This window comes from Phalacrocorax carbo, chromosome 4 (assembly GCF_963921805.1).
Source record: "Phalacrocorax carbo chromosome 4, bPhaCar2.1, whole genome shotgun sequence".
NCBI lineage: Eukaryota > Metazoa > Chordata > Aves > Suliformes > Phalacrocoracidae > Phalacrocorax > Phalacrocorax carbo.
The window spans coordinates 40,715,550-40,730,132 of record NC_087516.1 but is presented as its reverse complement, the minus strand read 5'-3'; the positions used below and the strand labels follow the sequence as shown (position 1 = coordinate 40,730,132).

The window sequence follows — 14,583 nt, the reverse complement described above, 5'->3', positions numbered from 1 at the left end:
GAGGGGTCATGAGAAAAGATTGTGTTTGGGGTGAATGTCTTAGGAGGTTGAATGGGGAATATGGAGTTAAGGATCTGTTCATTGAGATCGCAGATGTAAGCATACAGAGTTATCAGAAATGGTCACATACAGAACCCATCATTTCTGGTGATGAGTGTAGCAGCCATAGCTCCACTGTTTCCAGGACCACTACGTCCAATACTTTGAGCCAAAACCAATCAATTAGCCATAAGACAGTTCTGAGCAGCATCGTTTGAGTGCGGGTGTAATGCATTATCCATGGTGCAGGATTAAAGCCAAGATTCAGGTTATTTTCCTTTGTGACTGTTCGCCAATGCTGTTATGGATAAATTCATGCTATCATTAACTGGGCTTTTTGCAGCTGTGATTGATATTACCTGTGACTGAAGTTAAAACTGGGTGGTGCATAAAAGCCCAGGGACCAATGATGTGACATAGGAAGTGAATGAGGACGAGGTAAAGCAAGACCATCCTTGTAATGTGAATGGTTCACATGTGATTTTTCATGTTGTTATGATTCTACTCACTTCCCAAATTTGTCACTGCGGATATGCCAGTGGACATGAAGACATGAAAATGATCAGAAATGTTGTTGCGTCTCTTCAGAACACAAGACTTGATGAGCCATTATGCTGAACTGTTGCTGAAACTGATACATCCCTATATTTAGAAGCAGTTTGTGTTTCAAGCTGTGGTTACAGTGATCCATTTCCAATTGGGCAAGAAACACTGATGAGACATGCACTGATGAGTTTCCATATACTGTCCTGAAGCTTCATGTTAATTTGTTTCACAGGGAAACTTTTGGAGTTTCTTTTTCTATTTTACGGGTTGTCTTAGAAAAGCTTTCTGTCAACTAAACTTAAGTTGAAAAATCTTCTTTGGTCACATTTTGCATACCAGCTGCAGTTGCTTAGCATTCTTTTAAGAATCCTTTTAACCTAATCTGTGACAGGCCAGAGAAACAGACTTTTTTTCTAGTTTCGAAAAAAATTTTTTTCCTTCGGAGTATCCCACAGGGGTATCTGTCTACAGTATCTCATTGCAGGAGCCTTAACAAAGCACATTAATGCTCACATATTCCATTGATGAGTGGGGTCCCTCAGGGCTCTGTCTTTGGACCAGTATTATTTAACATCTTTGTCAGATACATGGATAGTGTAATTGAGTGCGCCCTCAGCAAGTTTGTGGATGACAAGATGAGTGGCGTGGCTCATACTCTAGAGGGAAGGGATGCCAATTCAGAGGGACCTTGACAGTCTAGAGAGGTGGGCCAGTGTGAACCTCATGAAGTTCAACAACATCAAGTGTATAATCCTGCACCTCGGTCAGGGCAATCCCAAACATGGATACAGGCTGAGCAATGAGTAGATTGAGAGCAGCCCTGTGTAGAAGGACTTGAGGGTATTGGTGGATGAAAAACTGAATATAGGACAGCAATGTGCACTTGCAGCCCACAAGCTAATCACATCCTGGGCCGCATCAAAAGAAGCGTGGCCACCAGGTTGAGGGCGGTGATTGTGCCCCTCTGCTCTGCTCTGCTCTGGTGAGACCCCACCTGGAGTGTGGCGCTCAGCTCTGGGGCCCCCAGCAAAAGACAGACATGGACCTGCTCGAGTGAACTCCAGAAAGATGAGAATACTTTCTACCACAAATTCTTATTTGTTAATATCACTATAGAGGTTATAGAAGTACAGTTACAGGCACATGTTAAAATGGCAGAAAGCAGAGGAGACCAAAAAAGGACGAAGAGGTTGCCTATATATCTTCAAAGGAGACAGAGAAAAATAATGAAAATTAATTTTTCTTCTTTGTCACAAGGATTATGGTAAAAAGCAAAAAGGAATGATATGAATTTCATTATTATCATTAACGAATGGATGTCTGAGTGAAAAAATTACCCTGCTATAGAATATATATCTCAATTTTTGAAGGTTTTTAAGGATTAGCCTTATATTAGTATTTGTACAGTAAAAGTGCATGTTATGTATTTCCAATTTATTTTAGGGAACACTTCAAAATATTTCTATCAGTATCTCTCCATTCTAAATGGAAATTATTAGAGAATCTTTCCCTCCCTTTGTAGCTGTGATAAAACTCAGTGTTAAAAAGCACTTTTCCTTAATTTTGATTGCAACAGGGCATTCCTTATGAATGCCACTTATTGAATTTTCTTCCCTCTGCCATTTCATCACAATCCAAATAAAGAATTCTAAACTTATATTTCAAGATATGTTTAATCTAGAACCATATTTGAGAGCAGAAATTAAAAGAACTATGGATTAAAATGAGAGTTTTAGCTTTTTTTTTCCCCCGTGATAAGGTGGAAGCTATGCATGCAGCCTTCGCTACATGTATTTTGAGGGTTATTGTGCCTGTAATTGTCCAGCTACTGACATAATTCTTTTATAATTACAATACAATAACTATATTATTAATGTTAAAGTCCCCTTTTTCAAATAATCCCAGCGATGATGAAATAAACATCACATTTCTACAGAGGCTTCAACTCAGAAAGGCCAAATCTGGTTTGGACACCTGGCCCTCGTATATTAAGGATGCTTTCAGCTTGTTTGCATTGCCCCCTTACTGTATGAACTAGGGCAAGGACAGCTGGCTTGTCAACGCTGTGTCCCTTTCTCCTGACTGAGCCAGGCCATGTTTAGTGTGCACAGTATGCGGACCTTTGGATTTCAGCAGTGCTTCATATCCACAGTGTAGATGTGGTCATGGCACTCACTGTAAAAAATAAAATGTGTGACTGAATTCCTTTTGAATTATTTCAACTATGTATTTTCTTAGAGCTTACTGAAATAGAAGTTTGATCAGCCTTCATGTATTCTTTTGTCATTGTGTCAGTTGTTTAAGATTGAATTACGCTGTGCAATGCATCTGTATATTTTAATCTTCTTGTGAATTCAGTGACAATATTTAAAAAAACCCACCTCCCTAAAATAACAATAAATGTTAAGTGCCTTTCCAGTTTTAATCACTAATACGCTTTCCTACCTGTATTGTAATGCTTGGTGCAGTAACACAGATCCTTTTCTTCTTTCAGCAGAAACTGTGGCAGAGTGAGACCTTCTGCTACTTGAACTGCTCCCTTTTCTTGCCATTCAAATATTAGGTCATTCATTGTGTATCCAACTGAAAAAAAAAAGGCACAAATAAACCTTACATCAGCTGCAAAATTTGAAAAACAGGGACAAACCAAGTGGTGATGACTTAAGTAAATGTCATAAAAAGGAGAAAATACAGGAGGTCTTCTTGTACCTGTTAATCAAAAAGTGTTATCTGCCATTCTAAACTATACTGAACCAGAAAAAACCCACAACCCAACAGTCTTATGCATCCTTTGTGAAATCTTAATAGTCAAGACATCTATTAACGGAAATAACAAAAGTATCAAAATCAGCTAAACAACCAATTTGCTTGGGTGCTTGGGAAAATCTTACCCTTGCCAGCCCATGAAGGATAACATAGGCCTTCAGTCTCAGATCCTTCTCCTTTTACTTGAGGTGAAATGTTGGCTTCTCAAAGCTATATTTATGGATTAATGTCAATTTGAATTGCTAGGTATGAATTCTTCAAAGAGAACAATGAATGAAAATTTCTGCAGGAGTGAGTTATTAATTGAATTGAAAAGTATTTTTCTCTGAAACTGGTACAAAACAAGGGAAAGCTGTAACCTTCTTCACATACTAGTTGACTGTGACATATTATGGCATTAAAAGGCATTCAGTTTTAATATTCAGATTCCTGCACTTATCTGTACCTGATGCATGTGTGTATAAGATTAAATAAAACAGCAACAGCTGTAGTAGAAATACTAATCAAGGTCCAGACTTTGTAAAGGGCAAGTATTTTTTCCTTCTATTTCCCTCTCTCAGATGAATATTTGCTTGGGGTGTCACTGGGGAAAATAGCTCTATTTCCTCTGACTATGTGATATATTAACTTGCCAGTATATCCCTGGATAGATATTCCAATTTTTTTCTGAATAAATTTTATCTCTTTATGACAACGGGGGAAAAAAAGGTCTTCCTGGATTCCTATTCTCATCCAGGTTTCATTAAAACTTTCTCAGAATCTAATAGATTTGGAAAAAGTGAGATTTTAAGTTTGACATCTAAAACTAGATGGCTTCTATTGTTGTAATAGCTTGAACGACAAGGGTACACTTGAGCCACATATAATAGCTTGAACTAGAAGGAAAGGGAGTAATTTCTACATCTAAATTATATTTCTTTCATTTATCAATTCTGCTTCTTTGCAATATTTCCTTTCTGCTTTAGTCCAATGTTAATGAGCTGTTGAAAATAACCTACTGATAACTGGAAATACCTTTTAACTTTTCAGTAACAAATTTTTGTTCAAAATATATTGTTCAGAACTTTGTAAGAGTAACTATCTGCCCATAAATACTGAAATTTTGAGTTCCAGTGAAGGAAATAACCACTTTGGTGTGTGGGCATAAATCTTTCCCCTCTTACATTCAGTGACTTCATTACTCTCTGAATACTATAAATACTATTCAGCCATAATGCCCTGGTATGCTCACCTCAAATCTGAGACACACTTCATCCTTTCTGATCTATATTGAATGCACCTATAAGCTAACAATCAGTGTTTATAAATTTAAAACTCTTTTCAACACCTCTCTTTGCATCTAGATTCTTTATGTTTCTTCTGGGGAGTACCTTTATACAAGATAGTCACAGGCACTCAGGCTGGCAGTTGGCTTACTTCGGCATTTTGTTGAGACTGGATAAATATGCTAAAAATGGGACCATATCCTTTTAAATAAGTATTTAATTAAGATCAGACATCACTTAACTCATTACAAGCATATATTAACTGTGCAAGGAAATATTTTTCTTTCCTCTTGAATGCATGACATCCTATAACCATGGTCTTAAAATTCACTTTAAATGCCATGAACTATGAAAAATCAGAAGTATAACTCTTACCAAACTTTACATGAATTCAGACAAAAAGCAGTTGCGTGTAAAACAGATTATCATTTGAATCATGTAGATTATGGCCAGAAGTGATATCCCCTGAGTAAAACTCATTGAACTGACAAGAGACAACTGCTGTGTCAAAAGGTATTTCACTAAATCAGATTCATTCATCTCTAATGTGTGCTTTTAATTTTTGTTATCTACCCTGCCCACTAATTATTCTATAGTGCGATCTATTAAAAATAATAACACTGTATGCAAAAGGCTGATGTAGTAATTAATTTTTATCATGTTTACATTTTAAATACCCAAATATAGCTTTAGCATTCCATACTGTAACTTCAGTTTTGTAAGTCAAGGGCATATTTACAAAGTAAATATATCTTAAGATATAGAGGACCTTAATGGAAATGTGAGTTTATGTTAGACCAAAGAAATTTAAAATAGTGTAATGTATATCATATTTCCACTAGGTATGTTAAATTAAATCAGCTTAGTTTCTATTAAAACTATAGCTCTTTATTAAAAGCGAAATATGTGGCCCAGTCAAATGTGCCCATTGAATTAGGGAAATCTAAAATCTTGTAGTAGTCCTGTACTTGGGGAAGCAAGAAAACATAAATTATTTAAGCTTATTGACCTATTTGATAACATGAACTTGTCTAAATTTTCTTTAGTGAGCAGTGTTAACAAGGACAGGTATTCTTGGTTTTCCAACTGAAAATATTTCTTTATTTGGTACAGTTCCAAATAACCTGACGATCTCTTTCTTTTTTTCTAACTCCTACATCATTCTTTCTTCTTGGCATAGAGAAAAGGATGAAAGACTACAGTGAATAGTATCTAGACGCTTGCAGAAACAAAGCAGAATCAGAGAATTTGCAGGAACAAACTGCAGTTCATGTTCTAGGCCCGTCCCAGGATATTCTATGCACCAAAGGGCTAACCCCCACATTATTCTGGGTTAGAAATTTTTCAGGAGGGACAGAAGTACTAATAGAGTAAACTGAGCTTCCTTAACAAAAAAAGGAAAATATTTTTGGTTTTTAATTAATTTTATGAAGACCTGCTGAATAGCACATTGCTTAACATTCAGAATGCTCTTGCTATTGTGTGCACTGTGCATAAGGGGGAAAAGGCATTTCTATAGAAATGGCCCTTTAAAAAAGTCAGTGGTTACTATACTGTAGTATATACACTATTAGAGTTTAGGTGCATGGTATTATATATGCAATAAGCCTAAAAATTTGTCCTCCAGCACCCTAATTTTGGGAGCTCTGCTGATTAATGTAATTGGTAGCCCTTACTGAAGTGGCTGGGTTCCCAACAGCACAAGAAGACATCATGACAGATTTTGGAATTACTGTAGGGTTCATTCTCAGCAACAGAGATTTATGACCCTGATATGGATAAGGCACCAAATTGCTTAGTACCATCAATGGGGGGTGGGAGGTGGAGGGGGGCTAAGTGCAGAGCAAGTAGCAGAAGTGTAGAGAGCTTTGGTAATGAAAATTTTGGAGCCTCAAGGGCAGAGTGTTATTTTTTAGATTTAGGATCCTAGAATTGCCAGTCATAAAAGTTCACAGCATTAGAATTATGTGGATAACTTTAAAATCCTGATGCCACTGCCTGCATTCTGTGGGACTATATATATCATTCATGCATATGTATTTGCAGTACTCAGGCCTACATTTGCAAAGTGGAATCTGATTAGATGCTGCAACAAAGCAGGTCTCTACTAAAATGCATTTACCTTACTCATGTAGATGGAAAAAGTACACTCAGCTGTCCACAGCTGAAATGAGGTTTTCAAGAATAAAAATGAAGAAAAGTAAATTATTTAATTGTCTGTATAAGATTAGCAACTGATCAGCTGAGAAAAGGGAGATGAGGGAAGTGAGTAGTGGCACTCTTTGTTCTAGGTTTATGCAGTACTAGTCAATCTAACTGATCAAGCTCATAATTAAAGATGAGTGTTCCCAAGACAAAGCTGCAATTAAAAATAATTGATCTGAATGCAGTAGTACCCAAATAGTAAAATTCAGTAAGACTGATATCTTTGTGTTGTCTCTCAAATTTTGCTTTGATATTCTTGGATAATAGCACTGCTAGCAGAAAGGGCTAATTTGTTGGGCAAATACATGCAGAAACACTTCAAACAGAATATCTTAGGAATGGATTATTGTGCCAATGATTTATAAATATATATTAGGTTCAATCCAGTGCATTAATTTTTCATGAAATAATCACAAGGCATGATAATTAAATAAGGCAAAACATCTTAAACCAAATTTAAGCAATACTAAACCTAAAGTTCACCTGAGCTTTTGTTACTTGATTAATAAACATGCATTATCTTCGAAGCAATTTAAAGAAAATCATCCAGTAACATAACTTTAAGTAAAAGTCTAAATGCCTGTTGCTGATATTGGTCTGCTGTCAAAGATTAGAGATACATTGTGTATATTTTCCAAATGGCCCGTGTGATAAAATATCTGAGAAGTTGTATTCCATTATGCGGTTGTCACTGTGCAAATGGAGCAGTAAAGAATGGTTCTATGATTGGATCACCTTGTTAGCAAACTGTGAGCCTGAAATGTGAAGACTTTATTCTGAACAGCTGTGTGGTTACCGGTTATATTGCTAAATATGTTCTGTATCCTGTAAGAACTGCACTGAAATATGTAGTACTTATAAAGAACAAGACATTTCCTTCTATGGATTCTCAGGGATAAGGAAGATAATAGTGCCTTTATTGTGCTGTTAGGACCATAAGTACTGATCCACAGAAACTAGCTGGCAGGGGAGTTGGCACAATCTAGGAACCTGAATTTGAGGAAATAGAGGAACCAGCTCACAGAAGTGTCACATAATAAGGAATCAAGTCCCTTTCAGATTTTCAAGTTCAGTCACACCTATAGAAGCCCTATCTCCCTGACGATACCTGTTTAAAGATTCTTCTCCTTACATTTGCTATGCCACAGAAGCCCATACCAAATGTTAATGCAGTGATGGGTTTTGCAGTTGATTTATATTTTTTCTGGATTTGCAAAAATAGCAAAGACAATACTTAATTACACTACCTATGCCTCTAATGTTTCTATCAGTAGGTCACTATATTTTGTCTAGGGAAATAATTTCAGTGGCCTTCTACTCAACTCTAAGACTATAGAAAGAGATAACCCAAAGACAAATCAGAAGAGTGCTTTTACCAAGTACAAGGAAATGTAAATGTTTATTAAACCTGCTTATAAATGTATGGAGATTATTCTGTAGTAGACGTAAGGCTTAGCTCTTAAATCTTGGCTTCTTCTTGAGATGGGCCTTGAGTATAAGATGCTTTCTCTCGGTGCCTTGCTTTCATTCTTTTCTGCTTTCCATAGGAAGCGTGGCATATGCACCCGAAGGGTGTCCCAGTCTATGTGTCTGCAAGGAAAAACTTTGACTCTATGTCTGAGCACACCTGTCTTTCAGAGTAAACTTTTGCTACATAATCGTTATTCCTGTTCTTTGTAAATTCTTGCTGTTCTGTCGTACTATATTATCTCTCTTGCTGCTGCTTTGTGAGCAGAACATAAATATCTCTTACTCATTTGCATTTGCTGTAGACCAACATGGTATTCAATCTCTCACTAAAATGGAATTTTTCTTTTTTGACTGTGAGGTGGTTTTGGTGACTATTATAAACGGCTACTAGACATTTTTATTACTGGTGATTGGGAAATACAGCGTTATGGAGGAAAGTCCTAGTGGCTACATTTAGTGTTGAAAAAAGGACAGTCAGTCACTGGCCTGGTTAGTATATGAGGGTCACTTTTTCATTGATGGTGGGAAAAGTGACCACAGAAATAGCTGAAAGCAATGGAGGCTACCATCTAGTAGAGTGGACTGCAGGACCAGGACAACCTAAACTAAATCAGGTGCCTTAGTAAGGATTTCTGTCACTGAAATGCAGTGTGCTAGGGTTTGGGTTTGCAGGGTGTACATGCATGAAGGTTGAGAAAGGAAGTAGAGATGCCAAATTTTGTGTGTTATGGGATGCAAACCAGTTACTGTTGCTGAAGCAGAGCGCAGTTTGCAATGTATGTGTTATTGCCTGGCTACTGTCCGGGTGTTTGCTCTTAATTCTGTAAAGGTATTGATAATCACAAAAAATCTAAGTGGTGTCATATAGAACTGGAAAGAAAGGTCAGGAAAAACACATTGTTATGTTGAACAGATGTTCAGAAGTTACAGGACTGGTTAGGTTACATTAATACTGTCTATATAAACCCAAAGTCTGAGGTGTTGCACATCTGTAATGCAAAATTAGATGTTAAATTGTTCAGAATTATATGACAATGCTATTATTGCAGGAGGAGAAGGTTGCAGAGGGAGTATTTCTTGGGAAAACTAAAAAACTTTGTGTATGCCTGACACCGTAGACTCTCAGCAAACATCTCTCTTTAAAGACACAACTAATATTTAGGAGTCTGAAGTCATTCCAGATAATTAGCTAGTGAAGCATGTACAAGGAGACTGAGACCTCCGCCCCAAATGAATAAGAACAACTGGCAAACTAAGTAGAATTAGTGTACTGGGCCTGAAACAATCGGGGAAGTTGAATTTGGCCTGCAGAAGTTTTTCTTTGGAAAATGGTCTGTCACAGAGCTGGTGGTAACTGTGAAAAAATGAAAGTAAAAATGTGTGGTTACACTTATGGAGGGAGGAGGTGGAAAAGAAAGCACTAGATAAGGGGTAGTTGTCAGGGTTTGTGCCTGGAATAGGTGATTCAGGGTTTTGAATATCTGGACATCAGATAAAATGATATTATAGTGATAGTCTATTTAATTGATCTAACCTATACGAAACTCTTTGGCAGAGGGTGGACAAGACATACATGCTAACACTAGCCTTTAGTCAGCACTGAAAATTGTCTAGGAAGACTGAAAATTTTCTGCATGTTCAATTATAGGTTTCGGGAAAAATTGCAGGGAAAAAGAATGTGATCCTGATGAACTACTTCTAAGTAGCAAAGGCAACTATACTGTCTAGAAAAGAAAAAGCCAAACTTTTCCCTTGATGTTGGTCATCTTTCCCAGAAAACCTTAACTTTTCAAAAATGGTGTTGACATGTTGTTACCAACACCCTATATAAGAGGTCCCCGAAAGAAAAAAGCAGATTGTATCTGTGGTTTTTTAACATTATTATTAATCTTAATAATAAATATAACTTCTCCATTCATCCAAGTTCGAAAGTACAGGAATAAAGTCCATCTTAAACAAATATGGTTCTGTTCAACCCACATCAGTTCACATAACTCTATAGAACTTATTGGAACTAAGCTATTCATATCAGCTGTATATATGTATGCTAAGAGTATGAAGATTTTATATTAGCTAATTCAATATTACCTGTAGGCATTAAAAGCCCACAGTCTCATAGGCAAGACAGTGGACATCCAACAAGTTTGTCCTGAAGAAATATTGATGTGTCTTGAAAGTATTAACATCTCTTCTCCAGGCTGTCCAAGGACTACACCATTATAACAAGACAAGATTTTTTTATTCAGGGCAAGCAATTCCCCTGTACCTTCAGAGACTCCATACCTTTGAACCTCAATTGTCTCAGCAATTCCAAGATACCTGTTTTTTTAAGTTCTGCTGACACAGACTTATTTACTAAGTTCTTTCCTTTAAACCACCTTTAGAGTACCATTCCAACCCATGAAGAATAAAATTTTTGAGCAAACTTGTGATCTAGGCAAATACCAACATACCTTTTAAGTTTTCTACTCATTCTGTTTTACTCCAGGAAGGCCATGCTTCCCTTGTGTCATTTTACAATACCTACAGGCATACTAAAACCTAACTCTTTTCCCCTTGTTCAATTAAAAAAAAAAAAAAGGATGGCATGAAACAACTTTGCTGAATATCTACCATTGTTGTACAAGAGAGTTTGGTTCGACTACAGAATTTATTTTATAGTTCTTTTAATCCCAGTGATTTATCTAAATTCTGTTTTCATTTCTTTAATGTTTAGTAAGGTACAGGTCCAAGAACCACATTGGATTTATTCAGCAAACCACGCAGTTCTTTAGGTATCCAGCTGAGGCAAGGACTACAGTCATGTTGACTAGCGTTATTTCACTACTCTTCTGTTAGGCATCCCAACAGTGTGCCTCTGGGATAGGATGCCCACACATTACGGTTCCTAAGAACATGGCAGAGGTTTGAATTGTGCCCTAAATTCCAAGCAACATAGCAGGGGGAAGATCTGGCAGCACTAACAAATCTGGTTTTGGCTTGAGGGTAGAATAAATTCTTCCAATATGCATTACACACTAAAAATATTAGCTTCAGAAATAATCTGTGATGCGTTTCAAGGCTAAATTTATGCTGGGCCTCCAAGAAAGCAGGATTTTATTCTACACACTTCCGAGCTGCTTTGCAAATCATCTGCCCCTTGCACTGCTCTCTAAGTCGTTCTGATGGAATCGCTCTCTTGGGAGTTACAGGTTTATCCTTCTTAGCCTGAATTTCAGAGAATAACAACACTTCAGGCCCAGCCCTCTGCCACATCTCTCAAACTTAATATTCCTTGCTGAAGCCTATAGATTTTCAGCTGTCACTTTTATATTAGTTTCTGTGAGTTCAGCAGCAGCTGTAGTTACTATTGCCTGTTCATCGGGAGTTTTTCAGGAGCTGAAGACCAGAAATACGTAGCTGTTTGTAGCTGTGTGTCAGGTCTCACTTCAGGTATGCACAGTGGACCGAGTCACCTGTCTGCAGGGTAGAAACCATAGGATGAGTTGTTGACAATTTTTGTGCTACTGAAATGGAAGGGAGAGAAGAGGTTTGATTTCCATATATTCAGGCACAGGCAGGCATTGACGTAGTGTGTCCATAATTACAGTCACTCAGGGAGACACCTGAGATTCCCTGGCAGCTAAGAAACACATTCCAGTTCTATCATCTTTCTTATGGTGTCTTTTTGTGCTGTTGTGGCAAAGGAACAACGCACACATTTTCTGTAATGCAGTAGCCTGTACTGCTGTACCTTGCTTACAGGTCTTTTCGTTTGCACAATCTCTAATTTAGAGACTGCGAGGAGTGAAATTGTACTATTCAGGCAATAGCATCATGTGGTACAGAGTGAATTTTCTCTAAAAATCCAAAAGACAAGAGGGTGATTGCTTAGAAAGACTGAAAAGCTTCCATAAACAAAAGGGGAAAAAAAGTCATTGTTTAATTTATTAAGAGAGACAATAAATATCAAAATAAAATAATGAGGTGAGCAGGTGCTTTCTCCCTTACATATGTTCCTTTTCACAGTATATTTCTTCTTTTGTAACTGAGTTAGTCTTTTCACTATTCTTTGAAAATTCAGGAGTATTAAATCTCACATAAAGCTATAATTGTAATATATTAATAAAGGAATGCTGTGAGATAAAAGTGAACCTTAAAAAAGAGAGAGATGACAAGCTCTAGCACATGAAAATACATGTCTTTCCTGGGAGACAGGCCACAGAAATAAATATGTATCTAGCTGACATTTCTTTGTATCTTATTCAAGCAGAATAAAACTAAAATTATCTCACATGCCTATAGCCTGCCCTGGTGTAAAGCATAGAAATATAGAAGGGATTATTTCATATGTGCATTTTCATTTGCTTCTTTTCTAATCTACAAAAGCAGCTCATTCTAGTTGCTGAGAAATCATTTGGTAAAAGAAATCCTTTAAAAATAGAAGACATTTCCACTGAAATATTTTTCAGACACTTTATAAGTGAATACTTTAACCAGGGGCAACTCCAGCTGCTTAGACTGACCTTGGGAAAAAAAAAACACATCCAAATATTAAATGAGATGGCTAAAAATAAAAATATCATTTGGAAAGAAAAGCTATCCATGAATTTTCCTCTTAGAGCTTTCTGTGCTGGAGCAACAGTATCAGTATTGAAGGAAAGTATCTAATACTAAACAAAAGCACAATATTATAGCAGAGGTAAAACCTACGGTCTGTCCTTTATAAGTAACTGTGAGCCTTTCTTTACAACCTGGTGGTAAGATGAATAAGAATAAGACGAGTGATTTGTTAGAAACAGTCTAATTTGCTTAGTGACACATGCAGACACAAGGCTTGCAAGATCAGATACAATTTAAAGAAACTGTGAGATAAATGGAAATGGGCCTTGTAAAATTGTAATTGTACAATGTTCTACCCAACTTGGCACTCAGTGGAAAAAGCAGCAATGATGAGCACTATAAAAAGCAACATCTGGAAGCATGGCTGCTGCCGTTTTCCTCCTGTAACCACTTCGGTTTTTATAACACAGCCTGATGATCAGACCATTTACTCAGGACACGAGAGGACTGTGTTCGCAGTTTTGAAACCTCACATCTTCTGCTTCCCTGGACAGTGCACCAACCACAGGGGTTAGCACTTTGATCCTTCTGTCTGAGTTTTCTCACTGTGCACCAAAAATTCTAACCCAGCCAGCCACAGGACTATATGACACAGTGGCATAGAAGTTAGTCATTCTTGGATGGATTCAGGCTCCCAGGGTCATGTCAGTTCTTACCTCAGGAGATTCGATATGAAGCCTGGGAAAATGCTAAATGCACCCATCCTCCTCTTTTCTTCTATAATTTCAAAGAGAAACAGATGCCTGTTCTTAGCCAAAGGTTGGAGTTTGAATGTGTCTGATCACCTTTTTCTAAGTTTTGGAAACTGGTCAGAGTTCAGACTCATATAAAACTTTTCTTTTTTTCACCTAGTTAGTCTCCTGTCCAGCATGTAGATATTTTTTTGTAACTCCTCCAAGGTGTCTATTTCTCTTCCTGTATTTTCTGTATAGAGAAACTGATCTTGGGCAAGTGAATTCCTACACTTGAAGATCTAGGAGGATGGAAGTTACGTCTTTCTGCCTATCCTCTTTGGATCTGTCCCAGAGTAATTTCTCTCAGTTTCAGGAAACTGCTGTCCTGCAAACCTAACTGGTTATTCTTCTATCAGACCTGTAGGTATAGCCAGACCTTCCACAGGCTGCAAAATTTTCTGCCTCAGGCCAGCTACTTTGCCCATAGTCTCTATTTTTCAATGTCTGGAGTTACAGGTAAAATAGAATTAGACAAGGCGATATGGGGAAAGCTTTATTACTTGTAACTTCCTTATGAAATAAAATGTGATCTTTCTCTGTAGCTAGATTTTGAAGCACTAATTTGTATTTTGTTCAGCCTTTCTTTTGTAAACATTGCCTCTCTCTGCTATGTGAATGTGCAGCAGGGAATTTAATCCTACTGGACTGAATGATTAAAAACAAGACTTCAGTGAAAAATGCTCTTCTGGAAAATACAGTAGAACATCTACAGTGCTGTTCAACTAATAAGTACTGGTTCCCTATGGTGCAGTTTGTGGGGATTGTGAGCTCCTGCAAGGTTTCTATAAAGCAAAACAGATGCCTGTTTGCTTGACAATGCTCAGTTGTTGTGCGGCCTGTCCTCACAAGGGCTGAAAGAGAGGAAAATTACTGCTGAGTTTTATGAAGTTGTTACAGCAAAAATTTCATAACTTTTAGAACACATTTTTGTTTAAAATTATACTTTTTGCTTGTTC

General features: G+C 37.2%; 1 protein-coding gene across 2 annotated transcripts in view; it reads right to left on the bottom strand.

The window, feature by feature from the left end:
* GLRA3 (glycine receptor alpha 3) overlaps positions 1-14,583 on the bottom strand; it is a 97,060-nt gene that overhangs the window by 26,354 nt on the left and 56,123 nt on the right. For both annotated transcript variants that reach the window (XM_064449686.1, XM_064449687.1), the window contains exon 6: positions 3,031-3,168. In XM_064449686.1, the coding sequence (XP_064305756.1) occupies positions 3,031-3,168 (138 nt within the window). The remainder of the gene's footprint in view (positions 1-3,030; positions 3,169-14,583) is intronic.